Here is a 22,252-nt window from a genome sequence, read left to right on the forward strand (position 1 = left end):
TGGGACTTGATCCCGGGTCTCCAGGATCACACCCTGGGCTGAAGGCAGGTGCTAAACCATTGAGCCACCCAGGGATCCCTCCACAAGTTCTTATTAAGTACCCATTAAGTGCTTGGTCCAATAGGGAATAAAAATATATGAAAATATGATTCTTACCGTTGAGAAGCATGGAATATATGTTTGGGTTTTCTTAAAGTAGGCATACATATAATGTGTGGATTAAGCAGCAGTTGCTAGTGGATAGGTCACACTATTAAAAAGTAGCAGAAAAAAATAAAAAATAAAAAATAAAAAGTAGCAGAGAAGGTAGTTGCTTGATGGCAAGGAAAAAGTTTTTCTTTGTTTCGTTTTAAAGATTTTCTTCCTTTATTTATGGGAGGAGGGGGCAGAGGGAGAGAGAGAATCTTAAGTAGGATCCATGCCCAACACAGAGCCCAACATAGGGCTTGATCTCACCACCTTGAGATCATGACCTGAGCTGAAATCTAGAGTCAGGTGCTCTATTGACTGAGCCACCCAGGTGCCCCATTCATTGTTGCAAAGATTTTCTATGTAAGTAATCTCCACACCCAATGCGGGGCTTGAACTCACAGCCTCAAGATTAGGAGTCACATGCTCCACCAACTGAGCCAGCCAGGTGCCCCAGTAAGGGAACAGTTCTGCACCTTGACTGGCAAGATGGTCGCTCAAATACACAAGCGTGATAACACTGCATAGAAATAGGCACTTCCCTGGGGATCCCTGGGTGGCGCAGTGGTTTGGCGCCTGCCTTTGGCCCAGGGCGCAATCCTGGAGACCCGGGATCGAATCCCACGTCAGGCTCCCAGTGCATGGAGCCTGATTCTCCCTCTGCCTGTGTCTCTGCCTCTCTCTCTCTCTCTCTCTGTGACACTCTCATAAATAAATAAAGAAAAAAAATATATTAAAAAAAAAAAGAAATAGGCACTTCCTCCTAAAGAGAATGCATATAAAAACTGGTAAAGTTCAAATAAGGTATCAGAGTGAAGAGTATTGTCCCAAAGTCAATTTCCTGATTTTGACAACATACTAAGATACTAATTGGGGGAGGCTGAGTGAAGCGCATGTGAGAACTCTGTACTGTTACTGTAATATCTTGGGAGTCAAACTATCCAAATAAAGTAGTACTTTAAAAAAAAAAAAAAGCATATGAGGAAGTTCGCTTATAAACAGATATGGAAAGAGGTCTAGTATGTATGGTTAAGTATAAAACAGGAAGGTATTACACAATGTGTATAATATGCTACCTTTTGTGTAAGAACAGGAAGTATAGAATGGATACTCCTATTTCCTCATAGAGCAGCAGAAAGGGACCATAAAGTGCTGTATACGAAACTACAAATAGTGATTTCCGTGGGAGCTGAAAATGAGAAACCTGACAGAGGATGCTCAAATGTGGAAGATTTTTTTTTTTTATTTTGGGGAGTTTTGCATCATGCAAATGTAATACCATTCAAAACAAAGAGATAAATGAAAAGGATAATAGCATATGACAGCATCCATGTAGAAATCTCTACATCAGGTTTACTGAAGAGTTTACATACATTACTTTTAATCCTCAAAACAAAGGCCAAAGTGATTGATATACCTTGACAGAGGATAAGCCAAGACTCAAAAGTAGTTTTAAAATCTGTCACCTAAATCTTTTTCCACATTAATTCAACTCGTCATTCTTACCTAAATATTCTTGTATGCAGCTTTTCCTTTGCCTGAGAACACTCACCCGCCATCCCCGCCACCACTACTCCGTACCTTGTCCAGACAACTCCTTGGTTTTTCAACTTGAAAAACCAAGCTCCCACCCAGTTTATTTTTCTCCAAACCACATTCCTCAACAGAATTAGTACATCTCCTGTCTTACCTCTGTGTCTCATACTAAGTTAAACCTATCTTAACCATTATTTCTTAAAGGTCCTTAATTCCACAGCCTCTAGCAAAATGCCTGGCAACTATGACTTTTGCTCATAGAATGTTCCTTCAGCTACAAAGGACTCTCTAATCCTCACCAAGAGCATTCAGAAAAAATAAGACCTCATTAAGAGGACCCATTCACTTGCTAACGGGTATAAATAATGATTCTTGGATATTTTGGGATAAAATTGGCTACAAGTACTTGTTAGAACACCAGTATCTTAAGAGGAATCACGCAATTTTAACTGGACATAAGTAGATCTTCCTTACAAACTCTAATACCAAACTTCTGAGTGAGGTTTATTCCCAATACTTCTGGTAAATTCTTTACAAAATATAAATTCATAGAGAAGTAGTAAACTTTCATAAAAATAGATTAATTTTTTAAAAATTCCTAACCATGATCTTTCTGAATTTCTTTTTCCAGGAAATGGGTTTACCTTTTAAAAAGGGAAATAAAGGGCACGGTGTTCAGAAGAGAGCTTGGTCCTTTGTTGCTGAGCTTCTAAAATACTTGGTGATCATTTAATATGGCATGGGTTTCAAGACAGACACACAGAACTGACTTTTTCTCCTCAGAATCTGTCCTCCAGAGAATGCTGCCCACATAGCTTATAAGGTAGATCAATGGCAAAGTGCCAGGCCAGTAGGGCATAGTGGTCAAAGATACACAGTCTGAAGTCAGATGCCTGAGTTCAAATCTTGACTCTGACAATTCCTAACTGTGTCCTCAAATGAACCTCTGTCTCATTTGTGAAATCAGGTTATACTGGTATCAAACACATTGAGATATTGGGAAAGATTAAATAAATCACGACACATATAAAGGGCTTGGAACATGCCCATCACACCAAGGATTGGATGAACATTAACTAGTAATAATATCCTAACTAACATACAGTACCTGCTCAAATATTAGCTACAGGGAGCTTCCCTATTTAGGTAACCATAAGGTGTCTGAAATAATCATCGGGTCAGGATTGTTCTAGAAGGTAGAAAAAACATTGAAAACACCAAAAATGTGAGGAGAGGATGTATCTTTGGGTGGTATATGCTCCCAAAAGGAGCTATTGCACTACTTTCCAAGAGATAAACTTTACTCTCTAGGGAAAGACATATGCTCCGAATCCCAGATTATCCTCTGTTTTGAGAATTTTGGTTAGCCAGAGAATGCTAATTTTGGAAGCCACTTTAATTTTTCCAGAGGTCATCTTAATGAAGATTCTAAAACGTAGGTCTTTCTATGATGCCAGACTTTGTTTTAAAAAGTGTATCTCGATGGGTCTTTACCAGGGAAAAGTGGATCTTTATGTCTCGTCAGGTGTGTTCTAAAGGTTTGTAGTGCCATGTGTTTATCTGTCCCTATACGCCTTTGGGGACCTTCACAAATCATACACAACATACTAATTCTCATGAGGCTACAAAAAAGGCTTTGTTACAAACAATATTGAAGTCACCTAATCAGTATCAAAACCAGCATGTGGGTATCTTACACAATTGGACAAAGACACTTTTCCTGGGGAAACAATTCAAAAATATTGATACTCCAACAGATATTTGTCCATCTATGTTCTTTCTAGCATGAGTCATAACAGCCAAAGGTTGGAAGAAATCCACTCATGCTATTGATAAGTGAATGTATAAACAAAATGATCTGCACATACAATGGAATATGGTATTAAAAATTCTGACACATGCTACAACATGGATGAACCTTGAGGACATTATGCTAAATGGAATAAACCAGTTACACACACAAAAGAAAATACTGTATGATTCTACAAATCATTATCTACCGTTTAATTCACAGAAACAGGTAGAATGGTGACTGCCAGGGCCTGAGAGGAAGGAAGAATGGGAGTTAGTGTTTAGTGGGTACAATTCCAGTTTGGGAAGAAAAGTTGTAGAGATAGATAATGGTGACGGTTGTGCAAGTATGTACTCAGGACAACTCATCTGTACCTTTCACGCAGCTAGGATGGTAAATTTTATGTTTTACCACAAGAAAAAAAAATGCTATTCAGTACCTACAACACATACAAAAGAAAGTGTTGGCTCCGATGGCTCAGTCAGTTAAGCATCTGCCTACGGTTCAGGTCATGATCTCAGGGTCCTGGGAACAAGACCCACATCAGGCTCTCTGCTCAGTGGGGAGTCTGCTCTCCCTCTCTCTCTGCACCTCCACCCTGCTTGTGCTTGTACTATCTCAAATAAATAAATAAAATCTTTTTTAAAAAAATAAGTGGGTAGTTATCAATGAACTTGAGCTAAAGAAACAGTTCATCTAGATAATTTGGAGCAAGAGAAACCCTCAGGAACAATACAGCCTTGGTTCTACTTAAAACACAACAACAACCATGCCTCCCTTTTGTTTTAGCTAAACACTTCACCTTAGTATCAAAATGAATCTTCCCAAAAAATTAGAGGGAAAAATATTCAAACTCTGCTCCCATTCCAAGTGTCAGTCATATAATACACGTTTTGTTTGATACCTTGGCTATCCTCAGCAGCACAGAACTTGAGCCATCCATAATCTTTACTGTCAAAGCAATGCCTAATAAACTTCAGTGAGGTTAATCCCATTAAGATCTAACATTGTTATCCTTTTTAAGTGAAAACACATTTAATTAGATCACAGGAATACACAGAGAAGCAGTCTGGTTCCGTCACTTCAGTGTCTGTGTCTGAGGTCATATGGACAATATCTGAGCATGGGTAGGATTATTTCCTTCTGGTGCTTTCTCTCTTTCTCTTTACCTTTCCCTACACCTTACTTATTGAAATTGGATAACATCTACCTACCAAAGAGCTGTTGGATCCCCATCACTACCACATCCCTCACCCCACACCTTCAGTGACAGAAGCTTTCAAAAAAGCCCTTCTGCAAAGTTAGTCTGCTGCACATCTGACCATTCGTTACTTTTAAAACACTCATAAATTAATGGGACAAACTATCTTTGTCCCTAGAAAAGGGTAGTGGTATACACTGTAAATTTGATCTCGGGATTGAAGAACAGAAAAGGATTTCACGGGCAAAGAAGATGGGACAGGATGGCTGGACAGCCGTACCGGTTTAGACAGGCAGGTTTTACTATGTCAGGTCACAAATAGTCACTTTTGTAATAAATAGAAAACAAAAGGTAATATGATCCACAATTGTTAAATTTGGGGACTGCTTAGAAACCTGTATGATCAAAATCCACTCCCCGGAACGGTCTAACAGATCCGCAACTCAAATCACATGTCTGTATGAAACATTATCTCTACTTGGTAGAGTCAACCTTTTGGCGTTGGTGTATTAGTTTGACTTAGTACAATCTGGAAAGATAAGTACAAAAAGTTTAAGAAAATTTGAATTCTTTTTCTGATTTTTCTAAGATTTTTTTTATTTCGTTCTGATCATGGATTTTGCTCGAATTAAAAACAGGTGGCATATGAATATTTGGTATTTCTGGCAGCAAATTTGCATATCAACAGAAAACTTTTTAATCACATAACTCATATTGTAATCACATGAAAAATAGCTTTCGCTTTTCTCTTGGTGAGGAATAACATTTTAGAAGGTCTAAGAATCAGAAACCCTCACGGCCAACCAACACCTCAACCTGCTGTGTCATAAGGAGTCCACAGAAAACTCTGAGCTATACATAAAGGTGTATTTTCCTAAAAGGCACGTTAAACCGTCGACCGTAACCAATCAGGTTTTAAACGTCTGCTGTCAATTAAGAATAAATAAATTCCTGAATGATTAATTTTTCCCCCATTTTAGAAAATGAACTCAGGTCTTATTTTGGCTGCATCTGCCATCAGCAAGGAGAAAGAGAGGGCATGAAATAAAATAAGCACTGGCGTCAAGAAAAGCTTACCTCCTCCCCGCATTTTTTTATTGGAAAAATAAAATTTGTTTTCCAGTACGATATTTCATTTTTTAAAAATCTGTTTCTACTCAAAACTAGAGTTCTATTTATTTTTAAATGAGGCACACGAAACCTCCCAAGTCCAACTCAGATTTACATCTGGCTAATCCTCCAAATGTGACCAAGTTCATGCTGTTTATTTCTGAGTTCTGTGATTTTTGGATAACACGTGTGAGAGATAGCAAATTAACTACTGCTAGTCAGCAGCAAGCCAGCAAAAGATGTCTTGGGAAGCAAGTGGGAGCAAATCCTGCAAGTCAATTTCTAATCACACTTGCCAGAAATTTGGGGGGAAAGGTTACCAATCCTGCCAAGAAAAATCAGTGGTAGAACTTGTTTCCCTTTTTCCATGGAATATTTCAACACTCAACCAACAAATACAGCTCAATCTTTCCTTCCCGTAACCTCGGGACTGCAAGGAAGGCTCTGGTCTCATTGATAGCCTCAGAAACATTAAAATGGCCCACCCTGCAAAACATCAGTCTCTTTCCCAGAGCAATGTCCACTTAGATGAAGGGCAACTGCAGAGGTTGACTCACGGGCTACAGAAATACGCATTGTACCCCCGAACCCCCAAGACACCTACAGGTGTGCAGAGAAACCCTAGTCGAATCTCCTTACCTAGAACTGGCCAGAAAGATTGTGGCATGAATTTGGGCCTCAGCTGAACACAGAACAAGCCAATAGCTTCAAGAACCACAGTCCGAAAAGCACGTATTCGTTTGGAGGAAGCCCCCGGAGAGTCACACTCTTGCGATGTATTTTCACGTAGTTCCTTACCTCTATCCCGAACCAAATAAATTCCTGGTTGTGAACCACCGCCACCGGTAGCGTCCCCTGGAGAACCTTCAGGCCACGCTGATGCTGATGCGAGGACCGAGCCCTGTCCCCTCCTGACACCAACTCCCAACTCAACTGAAACTCTTGAGGCCAGGCCAGGTGACCGGGGCCTTTCTAGAAGCTGCCCGGGTGATGCTCCAGTGCGGCAAGCACCTTAGTACCCCAATTTTTAGCAGTGTGCTCTTTTTTAAAAAGTTTGTTTCTCCACCAAACACACTCACAGAAGTTATGGTTCTAATTGGGTCTGTCCCGACATTGTTTCCGGGGCCAGAAGGTTCTAGTCAATGGCCTGCGCGTGCTGGCTTCCCGACAAGGGAGTGGGCTCAGCAGGATGCTTTCTGCAGCCACAGATGGAAGGGGCTTGGTCCAGGCTCCCGGAAGGCAACGAAAGCCTTCAACCCCAACTTGGTCATGAGAAAGCAAACTCCCCATTTCCCTCGACTCACATAACACTCCTGACACCAAACGTGCGCCTTGCCCCCCACCCAGCGATTCTCCACATCTCGAGGGACACAGACTGGGGGTACTGCAAGTTCGTTCAATTCTGACTCTGCACCACCTGCCCAGAGTCGCACAGACCCCACAAGTTAAGGCCTCCAGCCACAAGAACGCTGCCCACCCCAAAGGCCACCTGCAAGCCCCGATCACAGCCTGTGACTCCCACCCACCAGCTACATGGAAATCAGGGGTTCCCACAACTCCTTTGTCGGTTCATTAACTTACTAGAACAGCTCGCAGGCCTGAGGAAAACAGTTTACTTACCAGGTTACCTGTTCATTATGAAGACTACAATTCCGGGACGGGCAGACGGGGTTGATGCCTGGGGCAAGGCGCAAGAGGCGGACGTGGGCCTCCTGGCATGCTCTGCTCCCAGGACCTGCCCAGCCTCAACCCAGCAGCTCTCCAAACCCCTTCTCCTAGGGTAGGTATAATGAACTAGATGATTGGCCACTGGTGTTTAACTCAACCTCCAGCCCCCTCTCGCCTCCCTGGAGGTCAGGGGGTGGAGCCTGCAAGTACCAATCCTCTAATCGTCTAATCACACGGTGGTTCCCCTGGCAACCAGCCCCCATAATTAGAGGCTTTCCAAGAGTTGCCTTATTAACAGAAACTCAGGTGTGGTTGAAAGGGCTTGTTCTGAATAACAAAACATATCACTCCAGAGCTGTTTCAGGAGCTAGGAACAATAACCAGATATTAAAACAAAAGACGCTTCTGTTAGTCTTAGGAAATTACTGAGGTTTTAGGAGCTCTGGCCAGAAGCCAGGGAGGAAGACCAAAATATATATTTCCTATTATATCACAATGACCCAGGTATAAGTGCACCATCTTGTGTATCTTGAGTATCTCAGGATATTCTGCTGTGTTGAACCCAAAGACAAACATAAAATAGGGTGTGTATAGAGTAAAACATTGGGATTTTCTTTAGACCACTATTTTTCCTTTAACTCTGCAATGGGTTAGAATCACCTAAAGAATCACTCCACCCCCAGAGTCTCTAACTCAGTCTGGGATAGGGTTCAATTATTTGCATTTCTAGCAAGTTCCCTGGTGATGCTGATGCTGGACCACACCTTGAGAACCACTGCTTAGACTAAAGTGGTGCCTCCCAACATACAAAATACCGGAGATTCTTTTCCCCCATACTCTTATGAAGATATAATTAACATACAGTACTGTTTACATTTAAGGTGTATAGCTAAATGATTTGACTTTCACATATTGTGAAATGATCACCCCAATACGTTTAGTTAAGATCCATCATCTCAGGTACAAAAAAAAAAAAAGAAAAGAAAAGAAAAGAAAAGAAAAGAAAAGAAAAGAAAAGAAAAGAAAAGAAAGAAAAAAGAAAAGAAAAGAAAAGAAAAGAAGAAAAGGAGGGGAAACAATGTTTTTCCCTTATGATGAGAACTATTGGGATCTACTCTCTCAACTACTTTCAAATACACCACACAGCAGTACTAACCATAGCCATCATGTTGTAAATGGCATGCCTAAGATTTGTTTTTATAGTATGTGTCTGTACAATGAGAATATTGAACAGACTGGGTGTTTCATATAAAAGAATTCTTGTTGGGGCACCTGGGTGGCTCAGTTGGTTAAGTGTCCAACTCTTGATTTCTGCTCAAGTCATGATCTTCTTCATGGGTTGTGAGACTGACTGACCCCCATGTTGAACCCTGAGTCCGGCTCCAAGCTCAACACAGAGCCTGCTCAAGATTCTCCTTCTCCTTCTCCTTCTCTCTCTACCCCTCTCCCTGCACTCTCACTCTCTTGGGCTCTCATAAATAAATAAATAAATAAATAAATAAATAAATAAATAAATAAAATCTTTTAAGAGATTATTGTTAACTATTGTTTTAGGTGTACAAACAATATTGTATCTATGTAAAAAAAAAAAAAAAAGAGCTCTCATCTTCAAGAGTAATGTATGCATTGAAAAAAATTTTAAAACACTACAGATAGTTGCCACCTGCCTTATACTCGAATTGTCTCTTCAAGAGCAAAGCCTTACCCTGAAGGTAGGGATTGCCATTACCATGCATGTTTTCTATCACAACATACATATATGAGTAGATAAAAATGAAACCAAAAATATAATAGGGTAATAGCATAGAAAAGAAACTAAAATAAATAAAAGCAAAAGGTGGCCATGAGGATCTTTAGGGCAACCCAGGAAAGAGCAAAAACCAGGCCGCAGCCACAAAGGGAATCAGTATGACCCTTTATCTGTAAATCTCTCCCACCCAAAAAGTCTCTTACCTGAGCATGCAGGGTGCTAATGCTTCCGTAGTCACCTGAGAGTACTAGGAAAGAAAGGGAAACTGAGTCAAAAGTTGCAAGAGTAAACAGAAGGACACAGCAGACTGACATTTCAGTACACATTTTGGTCTACCCTGAAGATTTCTAGAAGAAAAGAACACATAAGAGTTGCTTTTGGACTTGCCCGCTCTAGAGCCATCCCATGCCACAGACTCACTACAGAGTGCTAGGCCCTCCTTATACCTGGAATTAAAGCTGGAAGCACCCAACAACCTGGTTTTAGCAGCAGCTCTGCTACTCCTATTGTAAAGCAATGCAAGCTTGTCACTCTCCCTTTCTGGGGCTAGACTTCATTATCTGAAAAATGAAGGGTTTTAAATGTTCATAGTGACTACCAGAGTTAACAGTGCATTTTTACACATGAAAAAATATTAGCCCTGGGATGTAATCAGAGCAAAGAAAGAAAGCTAATACAAATATATATATATATATATATTTATAATCCTGACTCACATCATATATATCAGACCCCATTGTCTATTGCTTATTTCATTTACCCTCTAAAACCATTTTTGTAAGGCTTGTCTCAACATCAGTAGAAGGCTATGGACAGAGACTGGCTGAGAGTATGCAGTAACTTGCCCAAGGTCATAGAACTAGCCATAGCAGAGCCATAGATCAAAACCAGGAGCTGGCTGACTCCAAAAGGACTTTCTTCCCACTACACCATGGGCACTTTGCTGAGTGCCATCCTGTTGCTGGTAGACTCACATCAAAGCCACAGTGAATCCTGACTCCGGGACTTACAAAGACATGCAAGGTCATACCAAGGGTTAAGTTTGTTTTCTATGCCAGGACTTCTCTCTTTTAAAAATCTGATATTTTCTAAGAATGTATTTGATTATAGAAATACTTGCCCAAAAGAATACCCAACAAAATTAGCTTATGGTGTTTCTAAGTCTTTTTATTCAAAAAATTTATATTTTCCTTTCCCTAATAGTCTTCATTAAAAAAAAAAAAAAAAAAACACAGTTTATAAGAACAGGTTATATGTCTGGCTATAACAATGTAGATGCTTGCAGGTTCTTCCCTTCCCTAACATTTTTAGAGGCTACACCCCCCAAACTACTTATTTTTCTAAGCATCTGGTTTCAAAAGCAAAGTTCCTGGCAAGTCATGATAGATTTACCTATTTTACATAGTGGCTACTTCTTTTTTTTTTTTTTTTTAAATACAATTCTAGAGATTAGAAATATGCCACATTTCCTATCCGGCCAAGGCAGCAAAACAGCTTCAGTGGGTGAACACACTGCATCAAGCAACTGTCTGGCTCTCTGGGGCTCAAGGTCATTTTTCACTCCATACAGGGATTCACGTAATTGGCTACGCACATTCGTCCATTGAATCAGGTGGCAAGACAACCTATTAGATAGATCAGTGGTCTGATGTAGGACACAGCTGCTCTGCTCCCTCCAGGCTTAAAATAATTCAGCACTATCAACCTCCCCCATTAAGTACAATTAATTTTATGAAATGGAGAAAATAAGCATTTTATTGGAAATGGCTGACACACGCTACACACAGCAGAAAATACCAACTGTGCACAGGACACCAGCTTCCCCCGGTTCCCACTGACCTCGAGGTGCTAATAAGGGAATTCTGCAAAGCCTGCATTAAAAGGGATCCCACATTTAGCCAGCCCTGACCCCAATCCAAACTTTTCTCCCACTCCGCAGCAAGAGGGCCTTACTAATTGGAATGTGCAGAACATGTGGCCCGAGGACCAGGTTTCACCAGCATGCACCAACAGAGCATCAACAACACACACACACATGCACACCACTCGGATTCCTTAGCTTTTAAAACCATCTAAATGTGCACAATAAACATGGGTTGAAAGATGAACGCATGTGTTTGTGTGGGTAAAAAAAAAATAAAACTTTAAATTAAAAAACACAGGTGGAAATGGTTTTCATGAGCACAGATCTCCCAGTAAGACTGATGGTATTGACCAGACATAGAAACAACAAAGATCCCCGGTGAAAAGAGACCCTCTAATCACATTAGCTTGTAGTTCTAAAGGAAGATGGTTGCTCTGGATTTCCCTTTATACATAGCAACTTCAAAAAAATCCCCATTTTCTTAGTACATCTTTATGGAGGGAAGCTTGCTTGCCTTTGAAGCCTCAACACAAAACAAACAAGAGTCTTTGCAAGTCTTGTCTGACCACCCAGGGAGAATCAAATAGTATTTTTTCTCCAGTAGGCCACCCCAGGATATTGTGAATAAAAAGGAAAAGGAGGAACTCATCATGTAACCGGGATGTGTTTTTCTAGTGTAGTTGTACACTGTTTTAATCTAAATATTATGGTATATTTTTTCACTAGCAAAGCCAAAGCAGATCTAATTATTCCTTTATTAATAGAGAAGTTCTGAAATCGCGGGAAATAGATTAAAGCCAAGGGAACAGCACGGAGGTGGGGGGAAGATTAGGGAATTGTCTTCTCAAAATCCCAAGAATGGAACAGGGATTTTTAAAAAGTGCTGATGTTCAGAATGGCAGGCCGGTGGAGCGGGGCGAGCTGTTTTTTTAGTACAAAAGCCCTCCACAAAACCTCTCAGGGGCCAGACTGCAGGAGACACCAGGGGAGGGAATTTCTGGATACCACACTGAAGAACTTAGATGCATGCAAGTATTTTAGAATCATAAGAAAGCTGTATAGTCATAAACATCCTAAAATGCACTCCTCTAATCATGTTATGTCCCAGCACCAAATCTCCACATGGGCCAAATGAAAACCAGATCCTGTAGCCCGGCATGAGGGAAGTCCAACCAGCTTCCCACGCCTGGTTTCTACTACTACCTCTGGGGTCCCTGCTGTTCCTCCCATAATGCAGGGCACTTCCACCTGGTCAAGACCCCACAGATGGTCTTTTATTCTCCTGAAACACCCTGCCAGCCTCATCTCTCTCCTGACTCATGGACCTCCTCCTGAATCACCGCTCGGCTCCTCCACTGCCTGGTGGCTCTGGGCTAATTACTTACTCCTATTCCCTGCCTCACTTTCTCCATCTGCTAAATAGGAATATGAAAGCCTGTCTCACTGCTTTGAACTAAAATGAGCTCCAAGTGAGGATGGTAAGCAACTCATATTCAGTAACTTAAGTGTTATTTCCCTGCACTCAATAAATGCCACCTTCCCCTACTCCAGACAGTCTTCTTTAACACCCAGAGCCAAAAAACATCTCCCCCTTCTCTGAATTGCCCTCCCAATCTCACGGCAGCAGTGTTGGGTAACTGGTCATTCTCTGCATGCACTATTACTATCTCCCTATTGTCACCACACCCTCCAGACTGTGCTCTTTGGAGGTAGGACCCCCGTTTAATTCATGTTTAATTCAATTGGATTCTTTCCAATGTCTCGTGCATAATCAAATATAACAACCTCAGGGTTCTAATATTAACAGTTCCTTTTAAATACTCTAGATAAAACCCATTACTCTGTAACTAAGAAAACAGAGTCCAGGGATGCCTGGGAGGCTCAGTGGTTGAGCATCTCTTTATCTCAGGTCAAGATCCTGGGGTGCTGAGATCAAACCCCACATATGGCTCCCTGCAGGGAGCCTGCTTCTCCCTCTGCCTGTGTCTCTGCCTCTCTCTGTGTCTCTCATCAATCAATAAATAAAATCTTCATAAAAAAAGAAAGCAGAGTCCAAGTGAGATGAATAATCGCACTAAGTAATAGTACCTCTTCCTATATGACCAACTTTGAATGGGGAGGTGCAAAGGTGGGTTAAGGAATGGATAGATGGATGAACAGATAGACATAAGGACAAACCAACCACCAATCAGCTACAACATCCAAGATATCATCAGCAATTCAAACCCTGGGAGATAGTGTACTGACCACCATACAATGGCCACCTCACCGCTCATGCTTTCTTCATCTACTACACATTCTTAAATGTCATTCCTTGAAGATTAACTAGTTTAATATATAACTGTATTCAAAACTTTTCAAATAAATAGCAGCTCACCTTTGCCTTGGGTAGCTTATTCGTGCCACAGCTTTTACCGAGAGCCAATAGCCTGTGCCAGGCACTTGCTTGTCCCCACAGGAAGCGCACAGGGGGGTCATCCCGTGAAGAGCTCCAGCTCCATATCCTCTCTTGTTCTCCTCCACTCTGCCATCCCCATCTGTCCCTCCATTTATGCCGCAGAGTGGGTGCCGGCACGAGAAACCCCATCACAGAGATGATGAGGGGGGTTTATGGGAAGGCCGATTGCAAAGCACTTGGCAAATACTTCACTCTGAAGGTTTTGGGTATAAGAGCCCATTTCTCTTCCCTCTCTAAGGTTCAGGAGACTTTGCAAACCTCTCAGATGGCAGGAGGCTCCAAACCAGGACCTGGAGCCCAGGAAGAATGTCCCAGAACACCTGCCTATGGAGCCACACGGCGGACAGAAGACAGCCTTGGAGACATTCTGGAATGTTGCTGCGCCATGTTCAAAAATGTCCTCCTCTCCCCAGCCCTCTCTGAAGTCTCAAACTCACCGGAAGTGTGATGTGAGTAATACACCAAGTGGAAAACTCCAGTTCTTGGTACCGGACAGAAGATACAGAGCAAATTCATAGCAAACTGAAGACACCACACACAAAACAAGTGGCCATCACATCGTGTCAATCACTGTCCTTTTCCCTGTGAGGTTCCAGGACACCCCAGGGGCATCTGAAGTAGTTAAACAAGGCATTTCCTGTTGCACAGGACCTATCGGAGGTCACTATCGTGACCGTTCAAACGTCACAGCATCAGAAGTTCTCTCGGGCCATGCCATTGGAGATCACGCTTCTGGCGACGTCTCCATCCCCACCCTCTGCTTGGCTTCTTTACAGCATTTATTATTATGTGACATTAAATCGTATCTTGTTTGTTTGTTTGTTTTTGCCTGTCTCTCCCACCAAAACATAAGCTTCTTTAGGGCCATGACTTGTTTTCTTCACTTCTGTGTTCCCAGTACCTCGAACTGTCTGTGACCCGAGATAGACGGTGAGGGAATATCTAAGTGGGAGAATGGATATCTGCTTCCCAGATCAGAAACCTGCTAACATAGACCCAATGTTACTAGCTACTGACAACGATAGTTTCTCATCTGTTTAAAGGAACAGCCAACTGGAACCTGGCTTCTCTCCACTCATATCCAAGCTAACTGATGAAGAAGCCCAGAGAAGGAACGAGGTGCTTCTACTAACTATCCTGGGCCAGCGAGTGCATAGTGGGAGGCTCCTGGGCAAACTGGAGTGAGGAGGTCACTTTAAGCCTAAAGCAAAAGCAGATCTGAGGAGGGTCACCACTGAGTACAGTCACCAACTAGTCTAGATGCTAATGGCACAACCTGTTGCCGGGGTGGACCTGAAGGATGTCACCCTTCCCATGGCAGTGACGAAGCTGCGAGGGGATGACATTTCCTGTCTGTGTCTTATGGGGCCCCCGCTGCTAACCAGACTGTGAGACAAGGTTACAATCTTCCCAAGGAAGAGTACACTGGGAACAGGGACAAAAATCAGGTTGGAGGCCTTTTCTTTATTAGAAAACGTGCTTGTTGATGAATACATGCAGTAAAAAGATCTCTCTGCACAGAGCTGCAGGCAGCAAATGAAAAAGAATTAAGAATATCTAAATTTAGGGGTGTTGGGGTGGCTCAGTGGGTTAGGCATCTGCCTTCGGCTCAGGTCATGATCTCAAGGGTCCTGGGATGGAGCCTCCCATCAGGCTCCTTTCTCAGTGGGGGGCGTCTGCTTCTCCCTCTCTCTGTCCCTGGCCCCTACCCCCTACCCTCTGCTCCTGCTCTCTCTCTCTCTCTCTCAAATAAATAAAATCTTTTTAAAAAGAATAGCTATTAATTCATTAATTCAGCATACCTGAGAGCACAGTAATTTCTGCACACATAACAAACTATATGCATTGAATATCTTTTCTTCCTTCCATGATAAATCATCTGTTAGGCAGGGGTACCCCGCTGGCTCAGTTGGTAGAACATGCAACTCTAGATCTTGGGGTTGTGAGTGGGAGCCCCATACTGGGCATGGAGCCTACTTTAAAATAAATAAACACATTCTCTTTTAGGCATAAAACTAGACCTGCATTAACTATTAACTCGGCAACGCACAGGTTTTCCTTGCACTTGCAGCCTGAGAGAAACACACCCTTTCTCTTGCTACTTAGAGAGTAACTCAGGGACCTAACAACCTCATATTGCTTCTGCTCTTCATCCTTTCCCTCAAACTGAGACATTCTCTCAACAAAATTGCCTTAAAGGGATACATTGTCTATAATAACAAACTGCAAGGCCAGCTAAAGTTCATACTGATCCTATGACAATCTGTTTGCTTTTCCACCTTAGGTGCAAGAAAACCCAGTAGGCACGCTAGAAAATGTCCTAGGACCTCCCTGCTCTGTGCTTAGGCAAGCCTCAACTCGCTCACACATAAAAATGCTGGTTTGGTGGATGCACACTGTCCCCGAAACAGTCTCCAGACACAGGAAGAAAAAGAGTGAGATCTTTGCAGCCTAGTAGAGAAGCAAACCTCAATAAGGAGTTGAGGGAAGAAAGGGAGAGAGGAGGAGAGGCAGGAAGAAGGGAGCAGAATAAAAGATCAAGCACAGTGGACAGCCAGCCATGCCAAGAGAGAAGACAGCCACAAATGACCTTTTGCACCCCAATCACTCTGAACGTCTCAGACGCCTCCAAACCAGGAGCGAATTCCCTAGCAGGGGGCCAGGACACTTCTGGAGGAGAATTTGAGCCATTTTCCTTTTTCTTAAAGAACAGCACTAGCATCTGCCAAACGAGGTCCTCAACTGCCCATTTATCTTCTCCCTCCCGGCCTCCGAGCTCCCCTTCGATCTATCATAGTAAACACCCCCCGCCCAGCTCCTCACTGGACTCTCAGTCTCAATCATCGTCAACAACAAAGACATTAGTGAGGGCTTGTCTCTGCATGGCCCCATGCTAGACATTGTACAAACCCAGGTTAACAGACTCGGTCCCTCCCGCCTTTGAGGCTCTTCCCAAAGAGATCATTATTTGGTTTTATAAATTTTACTACCACAAAAACTCCAGGTCCATGTCCTATTCACAGCAGGTCTGTGACTTTGGGTACAAAGCACAGCACATTTTATAAGCCCCTATAAATCAAAGCGAGCTCTCTCACACTCAAGGACTGTCTGCCCATGCAAGCCACAAAATGGATTTCTAAACCATGAGACCAACTGCCTCCTTTCTTCTTTTTCCAATGCATTGGAGTTGTTTTTGCGATCCTGAAATAGCAGGATGGTCTTATTCAGGGCACAGCCAACCAGAGCTCAATACATATCTGAACCATGTCTTGCTGACACACATTAAATAATCATCTCCCAGGATAATTATGTTGGACACATCACTTCATCTATGGAAATATTCAGGTGAAAAAATATATATATTAAATGGAAAACAGAAAGGGAGTACTACAATTTCTGCTTTTCAAGGGCAGGAGGAGGCTTCCTTTCAGTAAATCTATGTTGAAAGTTTAATTTTCTTTAAGGCACTTCTATTCTTATGTTTTAAAATACCATCAGCTCTGAACTATGTGAGCCCAGAAAATAAATATTCCTGGGATTTTTCTTGTAGGGAAGTTCAAATGGTAGAAGAACATTTGATATTTTCAGTTTTCCCGAAGATCAGAAGGACTTTCAGAATAATGCATTTTTCCCTCAACAAAGGGCATCTGCAAAGCTTAGTCTGCTGAAAAAAATCATTCTGACAGTCTTAATGTATTCTTTTCAGGAAAGCCCTGTTCAGAGAATTCCACAAAAAAAAAAAAAAGAAAAAGAAAAAAATCAGTACCCCAGGAAGGCACCAATATAAATCATTATAGCTTCTTACAAATTGATGAGGCCAAAGTATTTTCAATATATTCTAGATATTAGATTGGGGGTAGGGAGAGAAATAAGAATGATCTTGACTATTACATATTTTTTCACATTCCCTTGTTGGACCAATATTAAAACAAATATTAGAACGATTTGCTGGTCTTTCAAAGAACATCTCACAGAAAAGCCCACTTCTGGAATCCAACTGGAAGACAAAAACATCCTTAAGGTAGGAAATATAAAATTGCATTATTGTTGTAACTGAGAACAACAACCTCGACAACAAGAAAAATTATAGTCTAATATTAACATAACAAGGCTCCTTTCATCCAGGACTCCAGAATATTTTGCAAACACTCTCTGTTGCTGGGATGATGCTACTAGGGAATTCAAATATGAGGAATTTTAATGACTTGACTCAGGTCACTGGTCATCTTGAGTGGTAGACCAAAATGTAAATACTTGATTGTGGTCTCCTGATTTAAAGACTCAACCACATAACCTTCAATTAATAATTTACAGAATCCTATTTCAGGGAAACCCCTTTCGGTCTTTTCATTAAATTCTGATTTTTGCCTTTTTTCTTTTTTCTCTGTTTCCATTACTCTCACCATAGCCGGGGCAAGGTGTAGGGTAACTGGGAAAGCCCCTCAGTGGTCTCCCTAAGTAGCTGTTAATGTCTTACCACCATCCCCCCAGGATCTCTCCTACAACCCTCTAGCCCAGGATAGTAACCCAAACTCCCACACACACCTGTTTTATCATATCCTTCCCCCTTACCCATCAGAATGTTCAAAGAAGGGACACCTGGGTGGCTTAGTGGTTGAGCCTCTGCCCTCCACTCAGGGTGTGATCCTGGGGTCCGGGGATCGAGTCCCATATCGGGCTCCTGACGGGGAGCCTGCTTCTCCCTCTGCCTGTGTCTCTGCCTCTCTCAGTGCGTCTCTCATGAATAAATAAATTAAAATCTTAAAAAAAAAAGAGGGATCCCTGGGTGGCTCAGCGGTTTAGCACCTGCCTTTGCCCCAGGGCGTGATCCTAGAGACCCGGGATTGAGTCCCACATCAGGCTCCCTGCATGGAGCCTGCTTCTCCCTCTGCCTGTGTCTCTGCCTCTCTCTCTCTCTCTCTCTCTCTCTCTCTCTGTCTCTCATGAATAAATGAAGTCTTTTTAAAAAATTAAAGAAAAAAAGAATGCTCAAAAACCTCTACCATTGATCTCATATTTTTGTCATTCCTGGACATATACCTGACACAGGGACATCCCAATTCTTCTCCTCACTCCCTGTTTCTTTATGCTACAGAAAGCTCCATCATTTCTACTGGCTTTGGTGTACTAAATATATACCCAGTGAAGGAGATATTTGAGTTGGAAGAAACCCTGGAGTCCATTTAGTCTAACCCTGCCACCCTATCCACGCAGCCAGCATTGTTGACATCTAACTTCTTTCTCCTTCACGTTATTGGAAACGAAAAGTTCACTGCTCTGAAAAACAGTGCTCTGTCAGGCATTTTAACTGTGAGAAAACTCTCATCTGAGCTGAATTCTTGTATGGTCATTGGGACGTCCACCCCACAGGCTCAATTCTGTGCCCCGGATTGATAACAAGTGGACTTGTTTCTGCAACAAGATGGCCTTTGCAATGTTTGAAAAGCACTGTTGTTTATCCTTTATCTTCTCAGCTCCGAGTGCATGTGGCAAGGCCCTTTCATTTTCCTCAGGAGACCTGGTATCTGGGTCCTTTGACACCCAAAAACTCCTCTGATTCAGTGCTGCCTAACTACTCAGCTTGTGCACAAAGAGAAAATGATAGTGTCTATATAGCATATTGGGAAGAAAGGCAAGGGCCTCACAAGGGTTGTGAGGTTGGAGCTCCAGCTCCACCTCATGCAGTACCCAGATGGGAAGCACTGAGCTGACTCTGGTGATTACTCCTTTCAAGTCTGGCACTCAGGGCACCTGGGTGGCTCAGTGGTTGAGCATCTGCCTTTGGCTCAGGTCATGATCCTGAGATTCTAGGATTGAGTCCCGCATCAGGCTTCCTACAGGAAGCCTGCTTCTCCCTCTTCCTATGTCTGTGTGTGTGTGTGTGTGTGTGTGTGTCTCTCATGAATAAATAAATAAAATCTTCAAAAAAAATAAAATAAAAAAATTAAGTCTGGCATTCAAGGGGCACCTGGGTGGCTCAGCGGTTGGGCATCTGCCTTCAGCTCAGATGGTGATCCCAAGGTTCTGGGATCGAGTCCTGCATCAGGCTCCACAAAGGAAGCCTGCTTCTCCCTCTGCCTATGTCCCTGTCTCTCTCCATCTCTCATGAATAAATAAGTAAAATCTTAAGAAATAATAATAATAAAGTCTGGCACCCAAAATTGAACACATTCTGCACAGCCGATCTCAAATCCAATTTATTTCATCCAATGTCCCCCCAGAAACTAAAGCCAACTCATTTTGTCTTCCTCCTGATTACTAAGCACACAGTACCTGCTTGAGCAGGATTTGACATTTGACATCATGACTTTTGACTCCTATTGACTTGGGGACTTTCCCAAATGAGCATCTCATTTCGTGCATCAGATTCACTTTCCCAGCGGGACTCCCACTTCACTAGGAGCTGAGTGTCACCGTCCTGTCCTCACGCCCATTGGTTTGCCTTCCAGGTCTGGGCACCAAGTAGAGCCTCCTGCACACACGTGCAGAGCTGAAGCAGCCTCTGACCAGGAAAGCATGGCTCACAGGCTACGGTCTGGTTCAAAAGATATAAACCGCACCTGAGGAGGAAGTTTATCGTTCTGTCTGTTTATTCAGGCGTATCTAAACAATGACACAGACTTTCAGACTGGGAGACTTCGTACAAATAAATGCTTCCAGACAGGTCCAGATTGGGAAGGAGGGCCGTGGAATTCCAGCTCCTATCTGGGATATGAGGCCCAGACACTCGTCCCTCAAGTTATAAACACGATTAAACGATGTTACATCGTTTTACTTAAAGCTCTGTTTGCTTTCAGACTAGACTTTAACATTTCATAACGGTTCCCATCAGAATATGGTAGAAGTGGAGAGTATTTTGATTTAAGCTTGGGTTCAAGTACAAAACTCAAGCTGTGCTAGTTAAAACAGGCTCTACTTCTAATTCAGCCTCACAGTGAGGTCAAGACTCTTGGATTCCCCTAATCTTCTTCCTCTAGAACTGAAATGCCTGGGAATTCAGTGAATTTACATATTCTTCTTTGGCCATGAAGCTACGGTCACAGGGTCTCGGCCAAGCTCTTGGTCTCAGGCCTCTGGATTCAGGCTGACTTTCTCCCAGACTGCTCAGCCCAAAACTCAACCCTGGGAGAGCAGATTTTAAGGTACCAATCCTGCCACAGGAAGAAAAGGCCCTCCCTGCCTTCCTTTCCTGGAGAGGAGACCTCCCTCTCGTTTTTCCTCCTCTCCCACTGCTCTGGGTGCAAGTGTGTACATCTGAAACTCCAATAGATTCATGAGAAGTCGGCACTGGTCCCTCTGGACATGATCCATTTTTAAGCGAGCTAGCTCTGAGAACTTGGACACTTGACAGATCCTGGAGGAATGAAATACGAGGAGAGAAAAGGAAGTTTGACACGGGGAGAGAGACTGCTCTCCGGGGTGGGGAGAAGCTAAGAGAAGGGGAAATATTAAGATAGGATGTGTAACATGAACTTAACGGCAGATCACACCATTGAGCAAAAAAATCTGGCTTCTCCGTTAAAGTTTGGAAGTGGGGCAGTTCCTATAGACTTGTCACTCCATGCAAAAAACCTTGTCCTTGTGGCTAAGGACAAGAACCTTAGCACTGCCCCTGAATTCACCTTCCCATTCACACTACTGGTCCTGTGTACCCAAGGCAGTTGCAGAAAGAGGACAAAAATGATTTTACACAGAAGGTAAAAAATTAGGATAAAAATAGGTGTAAAACAGACTAAGTTTGCCCCTCTTACCCCTTACGATCCCAAGCAGGGAAAAAAAAAAAAAACATTCTGATGATTCTGGAATGACCCAAGCATAAGGGCAGAGGAGGCGGGAGGCAAATTTTCAACACAGAACCACAGGGGAAAATTAAATCCCAACTCTGCTTCTACCTCTGAAACCGACATTTCCATACACATCTCTTCTGTTTGTCAGAAGCCAACATTATTCAGAAGTGCCACCAATCCATAAGCTCAGCCAGCACTGAGAAACTATTAATTTTAATTCTACACCAGGGCCTTTAAAGTCTGAAGGGAGGGGTGCCCGGCTGGCATAGTTGGAAGAGCGTGCAACTCTTGATCTCGGGGTTGGGAGTTCAAGCCCTGTGGTGGGTGTAGAGATAACTCATAAATAAGTAAATAAATAAATAAACAAACAAACAAATAAATAAATAAATAAATAAATAAACTTTTTTAAAAAGTCTGAAGGGAGGATGATGGCTGAAGGACAGCCATAGCTAATTGTTTAGTTCACGTTAATACAAGGAGCAAACAACTGGTAAAGAAAAAAAAAAATTTCCATCCTCATCTACATTAATGTCCATTTCTTTTAAAAACCAGTAAGTAAGACAACGTGCAGGAAATGACAATAATGTCAGCTTAACACCTAATTCAGTGAAGACCCTTGGTTGATGCTCTGTAAATTATTTCATAAACAGCTGATTGATTACTTAAAAACATCAGAATTTATCAACTAAAAACAATACGTTGACGATTGCCTTGTCATGGGCAAGGAATATAGAAAAGATAAATCCAAATGATAATACTGTTTAAATCTCCAAAAGGGCCATGACCAAAGGAAATGAGAATTAAAACAAAAAAAAATCTAATAAAAGCATTTCATGATTCATAATACTTATACTGCATTTCTTTCAAATAAACTGAGTCTGTATAGTTGCATCATCC

General features: G+C 42.3%; 1 protein-coding gene across 8 annotated transcripts in view; it reads right to left on the reverse strand.

Annotated features, from left to right (window-relative positions):
* Positions 1-22,252, reverse strand: part of LOC144306748 (uncharacterized) — a 476,591-nt gene that overhangs the window by 364,988 nt on the left and 89,351 nt on the right. For all 8 annotated transcript variants that reach the window (XR_013373827.1, XM_077886290.1, XM_077886293.1 and 5 more), the window contains one exon: positions 9,450-9,493. Coding sequence is in view for 5 of the 8 variants with exons in the window: in XM_077886290.1 (XP_077742416.1) it covers positions 9,450-9,493 (44 nt within the window). In the remaining 3 variants the exon portion in view is untranslated. The remainder of the gene's footprint in view (positions 1-9,449; positions 9,494-22,252) is intronic.

Source organism: Canis aureus, chromosome 37 (genome assembly GCF_053574225.1).
Source record: "Canis aureus isolate CA01 chromosome 37, VMU_Caureus_v.1.0, whole genome shotgun sequence".
Lineage (NCBI taxonomy): Eukaryota > Metazoa > Chordata > Mammalia > Carnivora > Canidae > Canis > Canis aureus.